Consider the following 23,727-nt stretch of genomic DNA (forward strand, 5'->3'; position numbering starts at 1 on the left):
CATCTCAAACATTTATCATTCCTTTGTTTTGGGGACATTCAGGATCCTCCTTCTAGCTATTTGAAACTACATAGCATATTATTGTTAACTATAGTCATCCTACAATGCTATAGACCACTAGAACTTAATCCTCTTATCTAGTCATAATTTTATATTTTTTAACAAATCACTCTCTATAATGCACTTCCCCCTACCCTTCCAAGCCTCTGGAATCCTCTGTACTACATTTTACTTCCACGAGATTAGCTTTTTTTTTTTCCCCAGCTTCTGCATCTGAGTGAGAAGATACTATGTTTTTAACATTCTGATCCTGGGTTATTTCACTTAACCTAATGTTCTACAGTTCTACACATGTTGCCAGGAATTAAGGATTTCAATGTTATTTATGGCCAAATCATATTTCATTGTTTATACATACCACATTTTCTTTGTCCCTGTTAATCTGTTGATGGACACCTAGGCTGATTCTATATCTTGGCTGTTATAGATAGTGTTAAGTAAACATAGGGATGCAGATGTCTCTTTGATATATTGATTTCTTTTCCTTTGGGTAAATGTCCAGTAGTGGGATTGCTGGATCATATGATAGTTCCATTTATAGTTCTTTCAGGAACCTCTATCCTCTTCTCCATAGTGGCTATACTAGTTTACATTCTCACCAACAGAGTATGGGAGTTCCTTTTTCTCTGCATCCTTGCCAACGTTTGTCATTTTTTATCTTTTTCATAATAGCCATCCTAACTGGGTGAGATGATACCTCATTGTGGTTCTGATTTGCATTTCCCCGATGATTAGTGATGTTGAGCAATTTTTTTCTATATTTTTTGGCCATTTGTATGTTTTCTTTTTTTTTTTTTTTTTGTATTTGAAAATATTGTACTTTTATTTTTTATTTTTTTTTAATTTATTTATTATTATTATACTTTAAGTTGTAGGGTACATGTGCATAACGTGCAGGTTTGTTACATATGTATACTTGTGCCATGTTGGTCATTTTCTTTTGAGAAATGTCAGCTCAGATTATTTGGCCTTTTTTTCCTTGGATGTTTGGGTTTGTTGTTGTTGTTGTTGTTTTGCTGTTGAGATATTTGAGTTCCTTGTATATTCTGGATATTAATTCTAGGTTGGATGAAGAGTTTACAGATATTTTCTCCTAGTCTGTAGATTGTCTTGTTCACTCTGATGATTGTTTTGTTTGCTCTGCAGAAGCTTTTTTAGTTTCATATAATCCTCTTTGCTTATTTTTGCTTTAGTTGCCTGTGCTTTTGAGGTCTTACTCAAAAATATTTTCCCAGAGCAATATCCTGAAGCATTTCAATGCCCTGTGTTTTCTCCTAGTAGTTTTGTTGTTTTGGGTCTTATATTTAGGTCTTGGGATCCATTTTGAGTTGATTTTTGTATAGGATGAGAGGTGAGGTGTCTAGTTTAATTCCTCAGCATATGGATATTCAGTTTCCCCAGCAACATTTATGGAAGTGATTATTCTTTCCCCAATGTATATTCTTGACATCTTTGTCAAAAATTAGCTGATTTTGGTGGACACATGGATTTATTTCTGGGTTCTCTGTTCTATTGCATTTGTCTGTGTTTCTGTTTTTATGCCAGTATCATGTTGTGTTGGTTATTACAGCTTTGTAGAACATTTTGATGTCTAGTAGTGTGATGCTTCCAGCTTTGTTCTTGTGGTTCAAGATTGCTTTGGCTATTCTGGATGTTTTGTAACTCCATACAGATTTTAATACTTTTTTTTTCTAATTCTGTGTAGAATGTCATTGGTATTTCAATAGGGATTGCATTGAACCTGTACATTGCTTTGGGTAGTATGGTCATTTTAATATTATTAATGCTTTGGATCCATGAGCATGGGATGTTTCTCCATTTGTTTCTATCCACTTCAGTTTCTTCAGTATTTTGTTGTTTTCCTTGTAGAGGTCTTTTACCCCCTTGGTTAAATTTATTCATATATATTTTATTTCCTTTATGACTATTGTAAATGGAATTGACTTCTTAATTTTGTAATCCAGTTCATTTTGTATGGAAATGCAATAATTGTTGTATGTTGATTTTATGTTCTGCAATTTTACTAAATTTGTTTATTAATTCTAAGACTTTTTTTTGGTAGAATCTTTAGATTTTTCTATATATAAGATCATATCATCTGGAAACAGGGATAATTTTACTTTCTCCTTTCCAACTTGGATGTCCTTTATTTCTTTTTCTTGCCTAATTGCTCTGATTAGAACTTCCAGTACTTTGTTGCATGAGCGTGGTAAGACTGGGCATCTTTGCCTTGTTAAAGTTCTTAGAGGAAAAACTTTCAGTTTTCCCCCTTTCAGTATGATGTTAGCTATGGAATTGTCATATATGGCCTTTATTATGTTGAGGCATGTTTCTTCCATGTCAAGGTTGTTGAAAGCTTTTATCATGGATGGATGTTGAATTTTATCAAATGCTTTTTCTACATCTATTGAGATAATACTACAGTTTTTATCCTTCATTCTGTTGATGTCATGTCACATTTATTGCTTTGTGTATGTTGAACCAGCCATGCATTCCTGAGATATATCTCACTTGATCATAGTGTGTTATCTTTGATATTCTGTTGGATTCAGTTTGCTAGTATTTTGTTGATTATTTTTGTGTTTAATGTTTGTCAGAGGTTTTGACCTGTAGTTTTATGTTTTTATTGTTGTGTCCTTATCTGTTTTTGGTATCAGTGTTATGCCGGCCTCGTATAATGAGTTAGTAAGAATTCCCTACACTTTAATTTTTTAAATCTGTATTTCTGTCTTGGTGTTTCTCACTTTTTTGGATGTCAACATTAACATAAAGTATTTCTACATCATATGGAAGATGCTGCAACTGCATATGGTTTTGTTGACAGACCTTCTGTATTAGTCTGTTCTCACCCTGCTATAAAGAACTGCCCAAGATTGGGTAATTTACAAAGGAAAAAAGTTTAATTGACTCACATTTCCTCAGGGCTGGGGAGTCTTCAGGAAACTTAAGATCCATTGCAGAAGGGGAAACAAACACATTCTTCTTCACACCCCAATAGGAAGGAGAAGAATGAGAGCTGAGCAAAGAGGGGAGCCCCTTATAAAACCATCAGATCTCATGAGAACTTACTATCATGAAAATAGCATGGGAGAAACTGCCCCCATGATTCAATTACCTCCCACCAGGTCCCTCCCAGGACATGTGGGGATTATGGGAACTGCAATTCAAAATGAGATTTGGATGGGGACACAGCCAAACCATACCACCTTCTAATTGGAGCTTTGCAGAGTGCAGGTGAAAGACAAGTGTATGCAGAAGATATCTATATTATTGAGGTTAATCTTTATGTCATGGATTAAAGTGGTGCTCTTTGAGGTTTATGCCCATGACTGCAGAAGACAGTGACCAGATACTACCATGTCAGACATATTTTAAACTCCAGGATTATTTTTCTATGTCAGTTTCATCTAGCATTTCAACATGTCAGTGGTATCGGGTAGAGTGAGTCTCTAGCTCAAAACTCTGTGTAATCAGCCTCATTGTTAATATAGTTCTCATTTTTTATACTAAAACTGACTCAATCCTTCTGATCATTGCAGAGTTCCCTTTCCAACATGAACACTTCAGAATTGTATGTTCTCTTTAGACTCCACAAATCCTGTGTCCATCAAAGAGAATAATCACTGACAATGTAGGAAATGAAATTCTATCTTGGCCACCAAAGCTGTTGAGAAGAAAGAAATAGGACTTAAAAAATCTGATTTGAGAGTATTTGAAAGAAATTCATGATTATTTCTTATTTCTATATTATAACTCCAAATGTTACATTTCTTAGGTTCCTCCAAGGGTTCCCAAATGAACCCAGGTTTTTATTTCATTCATGGAAATAAAATAGGAGTTAGTCTCATTTGACTATAACAGGTGTGTTTATTTTCTCATGGCTCTGGAAATATGATGCATTCAGTACTTGATCCCTGGATCAGGGTAGCCATTTTACCAGTCGAAAGAAGCTGAGTATTTTACCTGTCAAAAGAAGTGAGTATGGACCAAGTAGACACTACAAGGAGAAAATCATTTGCCACGTGATTAAACACATTTATGCTGTTTCTACTAAAATGCTAGGCACTACAGTAAACAATGCTAGGCACTACGGTAAACAACCATCAGGCTCTCTGAACTAATTTTTACCGGGCAGAAGTGAAGAAGACAGGGCAGAAATGAAAGGGAAAAGAGGAAAGAATAGGAAAAGAAAAAAAAAAAAAGACTTTCTGCCTTAGAAAAGTTACATTGCAAGTATTATAGTGTTTGAAACTCTCACTAGTTTCAACCCAAATTCTAAACTTGTAAATGCCTTCAAACCACTTATATATTTAAAATTGTTTCAGAAAGTTGAAGGGTCTTTTTCATATCAAATTAATTATGGTATTATTTTTCACAATTCAATTGTGAGGCTTATTGTAAAGATATCTTCAGTTATCAGTATAATTGTTGAGAAGTTGAGAAATATAGATTTGCAAGGGCTAGATTTGTCAGAAAAGAGACATTTCTACATGAACAGTTAAGGCTGGGTATTAATTTTGACTTCAATTTAAGTAAACCCTGAATAATTCATGCTTGGGGTTTAGAGGTGCTCCCACCATAATGGTCTAGGAGGACAAGAGGCTTGCTTTCAAAGGGCACATTTTCAACACTGTTCTGCAGAGGTATAAGAAATTAATAGATCCTTTGAATGAAGGTCCTATGGGAAAATAAAATTGTGACTCATGGTATTTCAGATTTTCTAAATGAGACCAGCCTGATCTGACCTAAATGTTTTTTTCATACTACAGTGTTTTATTTTTCTTAAATTGACGCAACATGCATAAATACCTTGGAATTTGAAATTAAAACTCAGATTTGTAGCTTCTCTGAAAAGACTAGGCTAGCTTAGACTGCATTCCTGTGTGGTCAGGGCCCCACTAGATGGGGCCACATTCTCTAGCCCTGCCTCCTCACTTTTGTTACCTATCTGGTGCCTACAGGGCTTTCAGTTTATGGCACCTGCCCTATTCTCCATACCCTTCCTGGATATTTATTATGCATGGTAAAGCCTCTGGGAATATGGTTGGCTTTGTTTAACACAGCATTGCCCAAACTTGTTTGAACACATGAGCACAGTGACTAGTAGCATTCTGTGAAACAGAATATATAGGGTCTTAGGATACCAAACTGGATTAAGAATAGGGTGAGAGTTCTAATCCTAACTCTTAGCAGTAACATCATATGACATTAGGGCATGATGTTCTTTATGTCTAAATCTTTTTCATCTATTAGATGTAATCATTTCCATACCAACTATGTCATATGATGATAACTCCAATAAAATGTTACTTGTGAAAACACTACAGATTCTGAAGCAGTTTGGAGAACTTACTTAAAAATACTATAGAAATGCAAAGTATTTTCTCAGTAAATAATTTCAATGGTGTTATATTCATAAGTCTCTTGGGTATCTTTTTAATAGTTTATTTTTGAAAAAGTTGATGAGAAATTTTGCTGCCCTCTTATACTATAAAAAATTTGTCAATAACTGAGAGAGAGAATAGATAAGAGGGAGAAAGGGGTAGAATTTACTTAATATGAATTTTTCCTATAAATATATTAATCTTATAGATTGCATTGAGTTTTGTTTTTTGTTTTTGATTCTTTGAGATGCAGTTGAGATTCCATTACCTACAATCTGTCTTGGGACATTGGGACATTGGAGTAATTAAGACTGTATATTTAAACTTAAGAAATTTTTCACATCTTTAAGAAGTAGCAGAGCCAATTGTTCACTTATGTCTATAAAGATGAAATAATTTTGTGAGTACATGAAAGTGTGAGGAACTCTTAGTGGTTGTCTAGGTTCATTTGTGCACTCATCAGTAAAATGTTTTGTCTTTTTCATTTTGAAAAAAAATGTTCTAGGTCTATTCTGTTATGAAGCTCTCAATTGTATTTTTTATTTCATTCCTTGAATTATTCAGCTGTGGGATTTCAATTTGGTTCTTTTTTATATCTATCTCTTTAATTTATCATTCTGGATTTCATTGACTTATCTATTTGTACTGAGTCTTCTTAAGATTATTATTTTTGAATTATTTTCTCTGGCATTTTGTGTCTTTCCTTATAGTTTGGTCCCACTACTAGAAGATTATTGTGTTCCTTCGGAGGTGTCATGTTTCCTTGCTTTTTCATGTTTGATGTTTCCCTGCATTGGTTTCTATGCACTTGGTGGAAAAGTCACATCATCCAATTTTATAGAGTAGGTTTCATAAGGAAAGGCTTACTCATATGAATGGGTTTTGGGATATTAGTAGGGTGGGGTACATTGGCTGTGGTCCTAGGTGGATGCAGTAGTGCAGTGTCCACATAGATTGTTCAGATGCAGTTCATGCTAGTGGCACTCATGAGTGTCTCAGTGGCCTAGGCTGAGAGAGTCTGTGGACAGTGGTGGGGCAGCTTTGCTAGGGGTGGCCTCACTGCGCTGTTTCTCAGGTTTGGGGTGCATGCCTGCATATGATGGGTCAGCCAGCTTGGAGCTGGCACTGGGGTTCTGGGGAGTTACTCTGGCTGGGAGCGCATATACACAGTTGTTCAGTCAGCTTGGGGTGGGACTGCAAAGAGCTGCCCGCAGGGCTGTTTCTCAAGGCCTGGGACAGGGGTGCAAGGCTGTTCAACTGACCCTAGGGCATGTCGGCCAGGTCTGTCCTGGGCAGGGCTGCTTATCAAGCCTGGAATGTAGGCACACAGCTACTCGGCTGGCTTGGAGGCTTGTATAATGGGGATGGTCCCCAGAGCTATTTCTCAGGCCTGTGTCATAGGCCCACAGCTGCTCAGTGAGCCTGGGTGATTGCCCTCTAGGGGCAGACTGTGGGACTGTCTTTCTCAGACCCTGATTGAGTGCATTGGACCTTTGGGTAGCTCAGGGGGTGTGGCACCAAAGGGCTGTTTGTACATCCTTGGGTGTGGGTGTGTAGTACTTCACCTGGCCCCAGAGCATGTCAGTTGTTTGGAGGCTTCACGGCCTCTCCCCTCAGGAGAGGGCGTGCAGCAATTTTGCCAGTTCAAGGGTAGGTTTACACTAGACAGGACTGCCAGACTGTTTTTGTGTCTAGAAGTGAGTTGGTTTCTCTGCTGTGTAGGACCAGAGTGACAGCCAATCCTGGACCCAGGCCCCATGCAGCTTAGGTTGTGGCAGTCAGCCACCCATATGGGCTTGGTGGAATGAAGATAGAGCCCCAGTGGTGTAGAGGTAGTGTCACTGACTTTCAGAACAGGGTGCACTCCTGATGTTACTCTGGTCTTAAGATGGCTCTGTGCTGTAGAAGCTTGGCATACAAGGCTAAGTGGGGGTGGGGAGTGCACGCATTGTACTCCTCATCTGGGACAATGCAGCTGTGAGGGTTCCTGGAAGCTCCCAAACTGGGCTCACTACTTATGAGGACTATGAGATTCTCCTATAGAAAGGATGGTAAGTGTTTGTTATGGCAGTAGGGGCTGGTAGCATTCTTCTGCTTACTTTTTCCCTGTAACAGGAAGTTTCTGCTGATTTGGGGCAGACCTCATCCAATCAGAGAAGATGGAGCTACAGAGGCTAGGTGTGTCCAAACTGCCCACCTGGACTTCTAATCACCACAGGTGCATCTCCACTTCCCTGCTATACTCCAGTGCTCTCCATTCAACACTCCAGTCAAATCTCATCTGTATATTCATTGCCTTGTGTCTTTATTGTATGGGGTGACTGGCATCAGGCATCTGTAGTCAGTTGTCGTGCTGATGTCACTTTGCATTGTTATTTTGTGTGTGTGTGTGTGTGGATATTTCTGATCTGCAGATGATTGAGTCTGTGGGTACAGAACCTGCAGTTAGAGAAGGCCAACTGTATACTTCTTATGCATTTGTAAGAACAAGGCCATTTTTGGTTTGATTTGGTTTGGGTTTTTTTGCACACAGGTTTGCGTATGGTTTCACTGTTTGGAGTTCTCCCTTGGCTTTTTTGCATCAAACATACTTACAATGCCTAGTCTATAATATCTAGTTTTGGATCTCCTAAAACAACAAACTTTTTTTTAAACATTAGAGTAAAAAGGTGTTCTCACCTTTTCTCTCCAGAATACATTCAAAAGCAGCAAACAGAATGAGAAAGAGAAACAAAACTCTCTTTGTCAATATCAGAAAGAATTTGAAATCTTAAACTATGTATATTACAAAGTATAATGAAGGTAAAAGAGGGATGCAGAAAGATGTCAAGAGGAAATGCCCATGGTTACAGATCTCAGACAAAATCAACAGAACATATTTATCTAAAATGTCTTATCCAGAGGAACAAAATCAACAATCTCTAGTTTGAAACAAACATAAATGATGACCAGCATGGTGCTTCCCAATTTAGCACTAAAGAAAACAAAGAAAATGAAGCACCCAAAAAATCATATTGAAGAAATACGTTTTTAGGGAGCAAGTTAGGAAAGATTATGAGTTCTGAGTTACCTTACAACTGCTGATCTTCAGATGATAGAGGAGAGAACTAAAGAGTGTAATTCAACACACACAATTTTGTGAGATGGGAGTTTTTGCTGCCTTGAAGTTCAGGCCTGGGTTTAGTCCAACATATTCTTCTGCAAAAGTTTGTTCCAGCAGGGACTCATTTGATTCAGAAAATGGCAAACTTTTGAAAAGGATGGGGAGTGTGTAATCTGCATGGGTTCTGTACAAAGGGGGAGAGTTTTTCTGGAAGGCTTCACAAGAAATTGAATGAGACAAAGCCTTACTTTCCACTACCCTTTATAGTTTTTTAAATTCAAAAGAAATTTAGTACAATAGTAAAAAAAAAAAAAAGGAATTTGAAAAAATAATAAATTTATTTAACCATTTGCAAATAAATCTGACTACAAGTCTTTTCAGATTTTCACTCGTTTTATCCAGCCTTTCATTTGTGCTGACCACATCTAATTGACAATTTCTTTTGGTAACTCTGCTTTATCAGGCCTTTCACAAAGGCATTCAACTTATAGAATCAATTTTTCCTGCTGCTTTCATATTTCATTTGTTATGTAATACTTATTTACATGATAGGTTGAGTATTCCTTATCTAAAACGCTTGGGACCAGAAGTGTTTCAGATTTCAGATTTTTTTTTTTAAATATTTACCTTATATACTTACCATTTGAGCATCCCTAATCTGAAAAATCCGAAATCTGAAGTGCTCCAGTGATCATTTCCTTTGAAAGTCATGTTGTCACTCAAAAAGCTTCAGATTTTGGAGCATTTCAGATTTTGGATTAAGGATACTCAACCTGTATGTTATGACAATAATGTAACTGGCATAGCAAGTTTAGAAATAAATACAATTGATTCAGTAACAAAGCTCATCTAGCAGTAGCAAAAGCACAATTGAACTAGAGAGTGGCCTGCTGAATACAAGAGTTCAACATACTATACATATTTGTTTTAGAAAAAAAAGAAAAAGAAAGAAAAGTAATTCTCTCTGATGGACTTGTCAAGTGGATGTTAGAAGAAACTACCTTAAGTATGAACATATGCCATTGTGTTTCTCTCGCCTTTGAATTTTGCTCAAAGATGTCTTGTTTTAGATAGAGTGTTGTAAAATTTAATTTTAGTCAAAAAATATTTGAGCTCCTCCTGTATGCCCGAAGCATAATAACAAATGAAAGTAAACATTTCCTTATTAGTTGTTGAAATTAAACAATATTAATGGAATGTTACTGGTGGTTTTATTTATGATGTGCTGCATAACCTCTATCAGTGTAAAAGTTTTAAGTAATTTAGAGTTATCTTGACTTGCTTCATGAATATCCTTAGAGCAAGTTCTTCAGACACCTAAGTTGTATTAAATTGATGTCATGTTGATTTTACTTTAGGATATGTTTGACAAGGAAAAATATTTTTAAACTATTGTTAAATTTATTGTTGTTTTTTATCTTGAAGCTGCCAGAAAAAATTATAATGAACTACTACGAGAAGTATAAGCCTCGAATGAATGAGCTGGAAGCTTTTAATATGGTAAATCTCAGAGTTAAGCATATTGAATTGGATATATTGCTAGACTTGAATAGGGTCCTATTAAATTTTATTGTGGGCCAAGCAATCTATGGTGTTTTTCTCTTACTGTAGAAAAACTGTTTTGGATCATTTCCTATTTCAGGACTATATTAGGTGTCAGTAATGTAATAAAGAGAACACATGGTAGATTTCTCTTTAAAAAGTATTATAAATGCACAAAAAGTTTCAGAGTTCTTTGAACACATATTGGTCCCAATGCAGTTATTTCACAAGCATTCCTTTTAATGAATTTCATTCTTAGTACCCCTTTAAAAGCTTTCTATCACGTATGATTGCTTGTTGGAGTCTACCTCACAGTCACTTAAAGGACATTCTTTTCCTATTATTAAAGAAAAACTTTTGATCTCTGAAATATTCATTTTCTGAAGTTGTGCATTGGTATTGGAGATTCAGCCTATATAAACTTCTGTAGATGCATTTACTTAAACATAGGTTTAAGGAAATAAACTAGTCTTTTCTTTTTTTAAGTACCACCAACCTACCTATCTAATTTTTTTATTATAGTTGAAAGTTGTTCTGGCTCCCTGTATAGAGACTTTGATTCTTCTGGATCGACTTTGTTACCTGAAAGAGCAGGTAAATTATGTTATTTTAAAATACATAACAAATATTTTATTAAATACAGTAATATAGAGCCACTTATATCTAGGATAAGAGTCACATAAAACTAGTAAGAAAATTTTTCTCATTACATTTTCATAGTTTAAATGTTCATTCCATCTCTTTTTAAACATAAACATATGTACAACAGATGTTTTCAGCAAGGCTGCTATAATAAAGTTTACATTCTTTTAATTGTATGGTAATTACTATACATAGGCAGTGAACATAAACCACTATATATGAAATATTGTATAGCTGAAATTAATAAAGGCCTGACATAAAAGATATTGTATATACATTTCATTTTGTACGAATTTGTCTTTTAATTCACTTTTGGAGTGTTGGCCATATGGATTCTGCAGAATAGAAACTTCTTTCTGATCAAGGAAGATTCCTTCTGTTTTTTCACAATTTGTCTATGGTAAATGACAAAAATACTGTCTTTTGGGTTGTCTTTAAGGAAAATATTTTTTGCAGATTCTACTATGAGCTATGGTCAAAACAGTTTCGTGAACTTTTTAAATTAAACCCATTCATGGATTCACCGAGTGTTTCTGCTGTAGACTCTTTAACAGTTTTATTTTGTCGTATGGGAAGCTTTACTTTCCTATTTTGATAATTGGAACAAATGCTGATTGGAACAAATGGATATTTTAAAATGTTTTCTTTGTTCTAATTTGTATTTTTATGGAGAAAGGCAATTTTTAAATATGTAAATAATGATGTACTTTCCCAAGCTGCCAGCTAACTTCAAATCACAGGAAAGCTTTGGTTCCTAAGTTACTGGGTGATAAAATCAGTACCTATTTTACTAGATTCTCACATCCCTTTTCAAAACAATCTCCAATGACCTATGTACAAGAGGTAAGCAAAACAATATGCACAAAGATTAATAGGTTGTTATGAAATTATAGAAATTATAGAAATGTTATATTTAATATTTCAATCAATATCTTATAAAATAATGCACATTTATGTTAAAAAATTTAAAATACAGGGTATATAATAAAGAAAATTGGCCGGGCGCGGTGGCTCAAGCCTGTAATCCCAGCACTTTGGGAGGCCGAGACGGGCGGATCACAAGGTCAGGAGATCGAGACCATCCTGGCTAACACGGCGAAACCCCGTCTCTACTAAAAACACAAAAAATTAGCCGGGCGAGGTGGCGGCGCCTGTGGTCCCAGCTACTCGGGAGGCTGAGGCAGGAGAATGGCAGGAACCCAGGAGGCGGAGCTTGCAGTGAGCTGAGATCTGGCCACTGCACTCCAGCCTGGGCGACAGAGCGAGACTCCGTCTAAAAAAAAAAAAAAAAAAGAAAATTAAGAGTAGTCATAATCCTACCTTTTATTTAATAGCTCCAACTATTAAATTTTTAATACATTTAAGGAATCTCTCAAATATATGTGGTTATGTATATATATGTATATATATAGTGCACATTATTTGTACTTTAATTAAATTTACAATAAAATTATAAATGCAGTTTTACATCTAATTTATTTTATTTTATTCAGAATTTCCCACCATATTAAATGTACTAGAAAGTGAACATTTAATCATAAAATAATTTATTTAACTAATATTCATTTGTGATTGGCCACTTCCAGTTTTTCACAACCGTAGCAAAGAATAAACTTGGAGTTCACTCTCTATGTACATCCTTGTTTCCTCAGCATAAATTTTCTTGAAGGTGTAATTGTGAATGTTAATTTTAACAAAGAATAAGAATTTTCTGTGAAGCACCTTCACAGAAGAGAACACATGGTAGATTTCTTTGTTTTTATGTATTTTTTATATTACAATATATAATCCGACTCATCTCTCATTTTTTTTCTTCAACAAATGGTTGTATTTCTAAATCACTTATCAATTTGCAGGAAGATATTGTGTGGTCTGCTCTTGTGAAGTTGTTTGATCCTGTGAAATCTCCCAGATGTTACGCTGTTATTGCTCTGAAGAAGCAGCAATGATTTCCATTGAAGCAAATTATTAGATGTATTTCTCTATGAGACCTGTTGCTGAGACTGCTTTTCTAAACATGTATGTCCTGTTATATAAAAATGTTTAAATGATTGCTATATATTTTAAATAATAAAATAATGACTAACAATAGAAGGTTATAATCCCTTTTTCCATTGTCAAAGCATGCATTAATAAAATAAGAACATGTGATAATAATATAAAACGGTTGACCTACATTCCTGAGTTAGTACATCAGTAGAACATTGTAATCTATGTCTTAATTCCTGTTCAATATTTAAGACCCCTTATATTTGCTACAAATCATGTTTTGATTTATTGAATTAAATACCGATAAGAGGTAAAGGTACCTGGTGCTGAAGATCATTTGCAATTTCTTCCACATTTTAGAAGAGTTTTTCTGTTTTACCAGGAGGGGAAAATTCTGCACTTATAGGGAAGAAATACCCAGGAACAAGGTCAGAAATTTAAAAGTGCCTCATTTAAAGCACATTTTACACTGGGTTTTAATCTAAGTACATGGGATAATTCCCTTAAAGAAAGTTGTATCTTATAAGTAAGATATTCTCTTTAGGGATTCTTGAGGCAATTCATCTTGCTAAAATAAAGTGATGAGTTGGCACTTAATATAACTACCTTATGCTCTGTAAAAGCCAATCTGAGTAAACCAAGAGTCAATGGAATGAGGCCAACACTCTGCCCATTGTGAAACAAGTTCCTTTCATTAGCAGAAAACTTGAGGATTCTAATGCATACCAAAGAGATGAACAGCTGGGATAAAGCTTCCTTGATCCTCAACTAGAGAGATTTTATAAAATTTTCCAAAGCAAAAACTGCTTTTTTAAATGTTGGCATTGTTCCACAATTAAGAAGAATAATTATATGTATTTGTATTGTAATATAAATATTGAGTTTACAGCCTATATATATATATATATATATATATATATATATGGATAATCAGGTTCTTTGTACAGATAGTACAATACTTAGAAATTAAGCCATTTTTAAGCTTTTTTCCTGCAAAATTTCAAACATATCCAGAAGTGGAGAGTAGAGTATAAGGAATCCCCACGTACTCATCACAAAGTGCAATAATTATCAACATTTTACCAATTTTGTTTCACCTATACACACATAAACATGAACATGCACACCCATCCACACATACCTAGCTGGAGAATTTTAAAGCAAATTCCAGGCAGTTTATTATTTCTAACAGTTATGGGGTTTTGTTTTGTTTTGTTTTTTCAAAATAACATCTATAATTGTCCCATTCACATATCTGCAATTGGCTGAAAAAGTCTTTATATCAGTTTCTTCAATTCAGAATCTAAACAAATTTAACACATTTGCATTTGCTTGATGTGTCTCAGGTTGTTTTAAATATATAAGTGTTTCCCCTCCATTTTTTAAAACTTCATATCATGTTTATTTATTTAAGAAACTAGGTAATTTATCCTATAAAATACAGATAGATTCTCTAGGATAAATTTCTATATTTATCAGATTATACCCTCAGAGAGCCATTTAATACACCCATCCCAAGTAGTTCCTAAAAGCTGTTATATCTAGAAACTTATGAGAGTTAAGTTATTATGTGTGTGTTTATTTTTTCTTTTGGCAAAAATACTTCATAGTTAGTGTTATGTACTTTCTATTGCATCACATCAGGAGACACGTCTTGTTTGGCTGTTCCATAGTTAGTGATCCTAAGATTGATCAGCAGCTTCAGTTGTTTTATTTATTCAATATAAAGTTTTCCCATTAACCTTCCTCTGAATGGTTTTAGCAGTCAATGGCAATGATAGAAAACAGGAAAAAAGAAAAGAACCAGACTATGAGTTCATTTGTGATATTCATACTGACTGCCTAAGAATCCTTCTCAGTTTCAATTCGTCAATTGCATTCTTCTAAATAGCCTTCTTGGTTCAGCATGCTGTGATTTGCTCATATTGTTGACTATAAGAGTAACTATTTCAGGAGCATAAAACCTTTTCAGCCAACTTTTTTCTTTTATAATTTTACTTTCTGTATTAAAATTTAAAATCCTTTCCTGGTACCCAAATATTTTTATAACATCTATTTCTCATTATAATAAAGAAAAATACTTTATATATGTAAAACACCTTTTATTATAGAGAAGTAAATTACAACAGGTCGGGTGCGGTGGCTCATGCCTGTAATCCCAGCACTTTGGGAGACTGACGCGGGCAGATCACCTAAGGTCAGGAGTTCCAGACCAGCCTGACCAACATGGTGAAACCCCGTCTCTACTAACAATACAAAATTAGCCCGGCATGCTGGCACATGCCTGTAATCCCAGGTGCTCGGGAGTCTGAGGCAGGAGAATCACCCGAACTGAGGAGGCGAAGGTTGCAGTGAGCCGAGATCGCGTCATTGCACTTCAGCCTGTGCGACAAGAGTGAAATTCCGTCACACACACACAAAAAAAAGTAAATTACAACAGTTTCATTAGCAAGGCAACTTGATAATAATTTCCCTATGTTTTAAACAATTGTCAGAAATTACGTGTATCCATTAATGGTTTCCATTTTTATTAATCAGTTAAATGTGTGACGCAAGCATCAAATCAACATGAGATAACCTGCATTCATCACACTGAGATGTAGAATTTATTTCTACAGAAAGCAAAGAAACAGAGTATTTAAGACTGCAGCTTTGTACACATGAATCCCTTTGCAATGGTTGTAGACTCCCATTTTATAAAAACTGCACTTTGAGAACTAGTTTACAGTTTAGCCAAAGAGTGTGGTGCCTGGGCATGAGCACAAATTCTGACAATTAAATTCTGAGTGAACTAAATCATGACAGTGCTTTACATCTTGTAGCCTTATTTGTAAAATGGGGTTTTATTTACTTTCATTTTATAAACATTTATTGAATATCTACCATTTGTCAGAGATTACGCTAGGCATTGACAGTATGGAGACAAACAATATGCCACTGTCTTCAAAGAGCCTATAGTCCAGTGAGAAAGGTAAACAATAAAAGTATTAATTACAATAGTTACAATAGTCAAGATCAGAACTGAAGGGTTCAGGAAAAAGGATTCTTAAGGGTGTCTTCAGAGGAGTAGCTAAAGGGAACAGGGACTCAGTAATATTAGTAGTATAGTTTTGACTCATGCGAGCTAAATTGTTTTGTGTCATTGAGTAAGTCACTTAACTGTTTAGTGTGCCCCAGTTTTCTTATCTGTAAAAAGAGCATAAGAATAGAACTCACGCTTAAGGTTGTTAGGAAGATTAAGTGTGTGACTATGTTATTGAACTACCTGAAAATGCCTCCAAAACAAGCTGCTAATGAAGTAAAACTAAGTTTTTTTATAACTCACTGCAGTAAAAGAGGCCATTGCCTTGACAGTCTTCACAGTGCATCTGAAGGGGGAGATTAGGGGAAGATATATTTATAGGATTTGGAGGTCTGGGCCCAAAGGTAGAGAACAAACTGGGATTTGAAAAAGTTTATGACATAAGAGATTAGGATTAGCATAGGGTCTTGAAGGGTCTCGAAGCAAGTGTTGATAAGTAAATTGTTGCTTGATACATGAATTCTTTGAGAAGTGGAAAGGATTGAGATAAATTAATGTATAGGGATTTTCTGAAGCAATGAAATTATTTATTGAGGTACAGTCTTATTCCTATGCAAAGTTTTCCTGTAAAAAAATAAATAAATAAATCATGTTAACACAGGTGATTTCAGTTCTTAAACCTAGTATCTCTGTCATGCTGATGCAGATGTTTACAGTTCTCAATGTAAAGCACTTAATTGTACATAATGCATAGTATAAAACAGTTGTGTTTGCTAAATTTTCTAGAGAGACTAAAATGTGAACTTAACCATATTTATAACATCGATTTCGTAAGAAAAGTGTTATAAATTCTGACTAAACAACTTACAAATGGATTTTTCATATCCCCATTTAAAAGCTCAAGAATTCTTCACATTTAAAAGTGAAATTGCACAGCCAACATCATACTGAATGGTCAAATGCTGGAAACATTCCCCTAAGAACAGGAACAAGACAAGGATGGCCATTTTCACCACTCCTGTTGAAAATAGTATTGAAAGGCTTGGCAAGAGCAATCAGTCAAGAGAAAGAAAGAAAAGGTATCTAAATAGGAAAAGAACAAGTCAAGTTAGCTGTGTTCACTGATGATATGATATGATATGCAAAAAGGTGCCTAGAACTGATAAACGACTTCAGGAAAGTTTCAGTGTACATAATCAGTGTACAAAAATCCGTAGCATTTCTGTACACCAAAAATGTTCAAGCTGACTGACAGCCAAATCAAGAGGGCAATCCCATTTACAATAGGCACCTAAATAAATAAATTAAAAACACCTAGGAATACGTCTAACCAAGGAAATAAAATATCACTACAAGGAGAACTACAAACAAATCGTTTGTAAGAAAGAAATCGTAGATGACAAACAAATGGAAAAACATCCCATGCTCATGGATGGGAAGAATCAATATCATTAAAAAAGCTGTACTGCCCAAAGCTGTCGACAGATTCCATGTTATCCTTATGAAATGACCAATGTCATTTTTCACAGGATTAGAAAAATGTATTCTAAAATTTATATGGAACCAAAAAGGGGGCCTGAATAGACAAAGCAAAAGGAACAAAACCAGAGTCATCACACTACCTGACTTCAAACTATACTATAAGGTACAATCGCCAAAAGAGCATGATACCAGTTCAAAAACAGACACGTAGACCAATGGAACAGAATAGAGAATCAGAAATAAAGCCACACACCAATAACTATCTGATCTTTGAGAAAGTGGTCAAAAACAAGCAATGAGGAAAAGACTCCATATTCAATAAGTAGTGCTGGGATAACTGGCTAACCATATGCAGAAGAATGAGACTAGACCCCTAATTTTCACCATAAAAATGAACTCAAAATGGATTAAATATTTAAATATAAGACGTCAAATTATAAGAATACTATAAGAAAACCCGGGAAATACCATTCTAGACTTTGGTTTGGGGAAAGAATTAATGACTATGCCCTCAAAAGCAATTTCAACAAAAAATTTGATGGGTGGAACCTAACTGCACTAAACTGCTTCTGCACAACAAAAGAAACTATCAATAAACAGGCAGCCTACAGAATGGTAGAAAATATTTGCAAACTATGCATCTGACAAAGGTCTAATATCCAAAATCTATAAGGAACGTAATGCAACAAGCAAAAAACAAACAACCATATAAAAAGTGGGCAAAGCACATGAATGGACACTTTTCAAAAGATTTACAAGTGGCCAACCAACATATTTTAAAATGCTCAACATAACTGATCCTCAGAGAAATGTACATCAAAGCCACAATTAAATACCATCTCACACCAGTCAGAATGGCTATTACTAAAAAGTCAAAAAGTAGCAGATGCTTGTGAGGATACAGAAAAAAAGAGAACATTTATACATTGCTGGTGGGACTTTAAGTTAGTTTAACCACTATGGAATGCAGTTTGGAAATTTCTCAAAGAACTTGGAACTACCATTTGACCCAGCAATCCCATTACTGGGCATATACCCAAAGGAAAGTAAATTGTTCTACCAAAAGGACAGCTGTACTCATATGTTCATCATAATATTATTCATAATAGTAGAGACATGGAATCAACTTCGGTGCCCATCAATGGTGGATTGCATAAGGAAAATATGGTACATAAAACACCGTGAAATACTACACAGCCATAAAAAAGAATAAAATCATGTCCTTTGCAGCAACATGGATAAAACCAGAGGCCATTATCCTAAGCAAATGAATGCAGGAACAGAAAACCAAATACCACATGTTCTTATAAGTGGGAGCTAAACATTGGATATGCATGACATAAAGATGGGAACCACAGACACTGGGGACTACAAGAGGGGTGAGAAAGGGTGAGGGCGGGGGCTGAAAAACTACCTATTGGATACTATGCTCATTACCTTGGTGACAGGCTCACTCACACTCCAAACCTCAGTGTTAGGCATTAAACCCATGTAACAAATCTGTACATTATAATGAATCTAATTATAATGTGAATCTAAAACAAAAGTTGAAATTATTTTTAAAAAGAAATACAAAAAAGGATACTTTTGTCCAATATTAATTAAAATATTAAAACCTACTTTGATTTTGATGTAACTTCCTTTTCATGAACATTTGCAAATATGCCTTTTTCCTTTCTATTAATTTTGAATTTTTTGTACTTACATGTTTTATATATGTCTTGTCTAAACAGCATATTGTTGGACCTTAGTTTTGCAGGTCAGTCTTTGTGTTTTAACTGAAGGATTTTATTTACACTCAGTAGAATTGCTGATATATGTGAATTTAAGTCTGCCATTCTATTATTTGCTTTCTAAATGTACTGCCTGTTCTGTTTATTTTTGTCTTTTATGGCCTTTTTTTTTTTTTTTCTAGAGAGACAGAGAATCATTATCACACTTACATGTAGGCAAGCAGGGCCCCCTGTTCTAAGCCCCACACATCAAAGGTCCTTGAACATTGGAGTCCTCTCTGGTGCACGGGACCATCTGGCTTGACAGTGTCATCTGGGCAGGACAGCCCTCACAGCCCTAGTCCTGATTACAAACTGTTGCAGGCCTTCTCCCCTTTAATCAACTCTTAAAGAGACAGCCTTTGTAATGAAAACAGTTTCAATTTTTCAGGAAGATATAATAATTCTAAATTTAGTTAACATATTCAGTTAACATAATCTCAAAATATATGAAGCAAACATTAACACAACTACAAGGGGAAATAGATAAATCTGCAGTCATTCCAGAAGTATCTTTATGTTCCTATCTATTGTATGGAAAAAGCGAACAAAATTATAAGGATATAAGATTTGAACAATGAAATAAGTAAAACTAGCCTAATGGACCAATACAGTACACTGTACCCAATCAGTACAGATTACATAATTTTTTTAAGCACATATGGAACTTTTAGGAATTTAACTATGGGCTGGGCTTTAAAGCCAATTTCAATAAATTTCAAAGATTGACATCATATACAGTATAATCTTTGATCACAATGTATTGAAGCTGAAAAAACAATGCTTTAAAATGAGTAGAAAATCTTCATTTGCTTTGAATTTTAAAATCGTACAGTGAAATAATTTGGGAGTAAAGGAAATCACAGTAGACATCACAAAATATTTTGAAGTGAATAATAATGAAAATAATTGAATGGAAACATAGTGGAAAATTATGCATGAAAACCAATATTCTGAGCTAAAGTCATGCTATAATTACAGTACTACTTAGGCCACAAATATGACAAAAGTACTGACATGTACTTTGATTGTAATGAATTTGATTATAATGAAAGAAAAGAATTTGATTATAATGATTTGATTATAATGAAAGAAAAACACATCAGGGGTGATGAATGCATTCAAAAATCACTTCTTAGATAACTAACAAAATTGAAACAACTCTGTCAAAACTTACACTTTTTTTTTTAATAGAACATTTAACCAATATCAGGAATTGAAAAGGGAACATCACTATAGATCCTACAGAAATTAGAGCAACCCTATGATGGTAGATGTATAAATTTATATGAAATGGAAAACATTTCTAAAAGAAATGCAATATAGCAAAACTACCTCAAGAAGGAAAGTAAATCACAAATAACATTACTGTTTAATTGAATCTGCAATTAATTCTTTATTAAGTACTTTCAATGATAGTACTTTGTTGATGTTGCATGTAATTTAATTGATTACCATCTCTTAGTTAGCTGCCCTGTGACTAAGACCATGCTAGACACTAAAGGTGGGGAGAAAGATTTTAGAACTTTGACAGTTCCTAATTTCAAGAGTTTATAATCTAGACATTGAAACATATATGAGAGGTATATGGAAGAGTTAAGGTTTAGATAATGACTTTGAGAAGAGAAAAAAATAAGTTGCTACATGAACACACAATCTTTACAATGAACTATGTCCTAGTACTATTCACTTCTGTTGCCAACTGTGAGTATGGTGCATTACTCATAGTTTCCTTCATGTTGTTTTTCAGTGTGCTCAGTACAGTGGCTTATTTTCATGGAGAAGGACTGTTTAAGAAATAATCTACTATATGAAATATGTGCTGTGGTTAACCTGTGACCAAAGGAACTCCAAGCTCCCACACCTTCGTGGATGGCTTGTACTTGGCTACTGGCTATATGTATATCGTAATTTATTGATGTATTTATTTCAGTAGTTTGCCTTATTCAGTTTGCAAATATTTTGTCATTGAAAGGCCTTTTAAAAAAAATATACTGTTTTCATTAGAATTTTCAGATGCACAATCCAGCAAAAAAGAGTTAACACATGTCAGCATAGAACAAAGTAGCATGTATTTAAATCTCATGGGAGGAAAAGCCCTTACCTTGCATTAAGTTATGATTGAACATAGTCAATTTTAGAAAAATAGAGAAATTATGCAAGTTCCAGCCTAAAATATACCACATTGCCTTCCATTTGGTCAACATGGGATTTTGTGTGCATCAGATGATGTTGAAGTAACTGCACATATATTGTGATTTAGCTGCCTTCTCAGGAAAGGCAAAATCTTCTAATATTGCTTCAACTTTTCTAAGAAAAACATTTCATCTGAATGGTGGTTTTTCAATCAAGCAAAGTATATTCAAATAGTGTCTCTCAAGAGCAAGATAAAACAATTCCAGATACCACTGGATTATAACAACAGACATATTTAGTGTTTTGGTGGCTTCCGTATATTTCTAATTTTAGTAGATAATATAATTCTGTGTAGGTAGACCACTGAATAAAGGAAAAAGAGACAGACTTTAAATCATAAAGAAAAAAGTATTATTGCTCTACTTCCACTTAAACTAACTTAAAAGGATTGAACTAAAAAATAAAATAGAAATCAGAGGACGGTTCAGTTTTAATGTTGTAGGATGTTAGACATTGTTCTGTGTATACAAGTAATGCCTTAAAGAGTCCACATTTGCATTCACATTATTAGCTTATACTTAATTTAGAAAGTTTAGGAAGCCATCCTTAACAGCATGTTATACTGAACTAAAGAATGATTTTTAAAGATTTTGAGGATCAGTACTTAGAGTTTAAGAACTGAAGGCTTTTGCAAGATAAATTATTTCACAGGTAACTTTTGTCTCATTAATAGCAAGCACAGTTGTTTAGCTTCAGATAAACAGGTCTTTTTTTTTTTTTTTTCTTTGAGACGAAGTCTCGCTCTTGTCCCCCAGGCTGGAGTGCAATGCTGTGATCTCGGCTCACTGCAGCCTCCGCCTCCCGGGTTCAAGCAATTCTCCGGCCCGGGCCCCCCCAACCTGAGTAGCTGGCATTACAAGCACCTGCCACCACATCTGGCTAATTTTTGTATTTTTAGTAGAGATGGGCTTTCACCATGTTGGCCAGGCTGGTCTAGAACTCCTGACCTCAGGTGATCCACCCGCCTTGGCCTTCCAAAGTGCTGGGATTGCAGGCGTGAGCCACCGCGCCCAGTCAGGTTTGAAGTTCTTAAAAATATGATTCATACTTTTAGATGTCTAGCACAGTTTTGATATCTACTTTTTTAATGTGGTTATTGGCAATGTGTTTTCATTCTAATACATTGGTAGTAAATGCTTGGAGAAGAATTAATATTGTTGCTATTAACAACATAGCTTCTAACTTTAACAAAGTAGGGGTAAATCAACATAAATTTCCTTAACTTTCTTTTATTATTAAAAAAAATTAAGTCCCTTAAGCTTTGTTTAAAGTTAGGTAAATATACTGTCGTTGTAGAACTTCTGAAGATTATAGTAGACTAATGAAGTCCCATCATATACACATTTAATGTATGTCCTGATTTTTAGATTCTAACTTCTCTATAAAATGTAAATTAATAAGGTGTATAGGATAGCTGTTTGTTGGGACCAAAACAAAAATGCCACCTCTGAAAGACAGGAAACAGGAGACTCAGTCTCTACACCTTTTCAACAATTGGTGTGTGTGCGTGTGTTTCGGATCAAGTAACATTTTCAATCCCAACAAAACTTCATTGAACATCTATGAGCTGGACACTGTACTAGGTGATTTTACACTTATATCCACCCTCAGAACAATAAACTAATTATTAAATTAGTGTTATAGATCATTAATATCAAAACATTCATTTACAGCTAGGGAAAGAGCAGTAATACTTTATTTTATTCATTCCCTCTAGGGTTTTGTTTTTTCTAAAGCGTAATGATAGATTTCATGGGCCGTTCTATACACATGATCATGTTGTTTCCAAATAAAGACAGTTTTACATATTTAAAGAAAAGGGAATGAAGAAAACTTAACGGAACCTGTAAACAACCCCAAAAGAGCCAAGCTTCAAGTCATAGAAGTATAAAAGCAGAAGAAAAGATAAATGGGGTAGAAAGCTTATTTAGAGACATAGTAGTGGAACACTTTCCAAACCTAGAGAAAGATGTAAACATCCAGGTACTGGGAGACCAGAAGTCTCCAATCAGATCCAATCCAAATAAGACTACCACAAGACATATCCACACTATCAAAAATCAAAGACAAAAAGAGTATCAAGAGAAAAGAAATGAGTAACATATAAGGGAGTTCCAATATGCCTATCAACAGACTTCTCAGCAGAAACATTATAGGCCATGACAAAGTATGATGATATATTCAAAGTGCCAAAGGGACAATACAAAAAACTGAACCAAGAGTACCTAGCAAAGCTGTCCTTCAGGAATGAAGGTGAGATAAAGACTTTCCTAGAAAAACAAAAGCTGAGGGAGTGTGTTACCACAGATCTGTCTTATAGGAAATACTGAAGTGAGTTCTTCAAGCTAAATGAAAAGGATGCTGAATATACAATCTGAAAAGATATAAATTTTGACATTAAAACTTCAAAATGGGTGGCGGAGAGAGGGGTAAAAATGTAGAGGTATTTTGTGATCAAAGTTAAGTTGTTAGCTTAAAATAACCTTTCATAGTCATAAGATTTTTTGGTAAGTCTCATGTTACCCCATAAAGCAA

General features: G+C 34.8%; 1 protein-coding gene across 1 annotated transcript in view; it reads left to right on the top strand.

Annotated features, from left to right (window-relative positions):
* METTL25 (methyltransferase like 25) overlaps positions 1–12,890 on the top strand; it is a 97,675-nt gene extending 84,785 nt beyond the window's left edge. The window contains exons 10-12 of the mRNA XM_025402841.1: positions 9,973–10,047; positions 10,612–10,683; positions 12,588–12,890. Of these exons, the coding sequence (XP_025258626.1) occupies positions 9,973–10,047; positions 10,612–10,683; positions 12,588–12,680 (240 nt within the window). The 3' untranslated portion in view covers positions 12,681–12,890. The remainder of the gene's footprint in view (positions 1–9,972; positions 10,048–10,611; positions 10,684–12,587) is intronic.
* The last annotated feature ends 10,837 nt before the right edge of the window (positions 12,891–23,727 follow it).

Source organism: Theropithecus gelada, chromosome 11 (assembly GCF_003255815.1).
Source record: "Theropithecus gelada isolate Dixy chromosome 11, Tgel_1.0, whole genome shotgun sequence".
In the NCBI taxonomy this organism is placed as follows: Eukaryota; Metazoa; Chordata; class Mammalia; order Primates; family Cercopithecidae; genus Theropithecus; species Theropithecus gelada.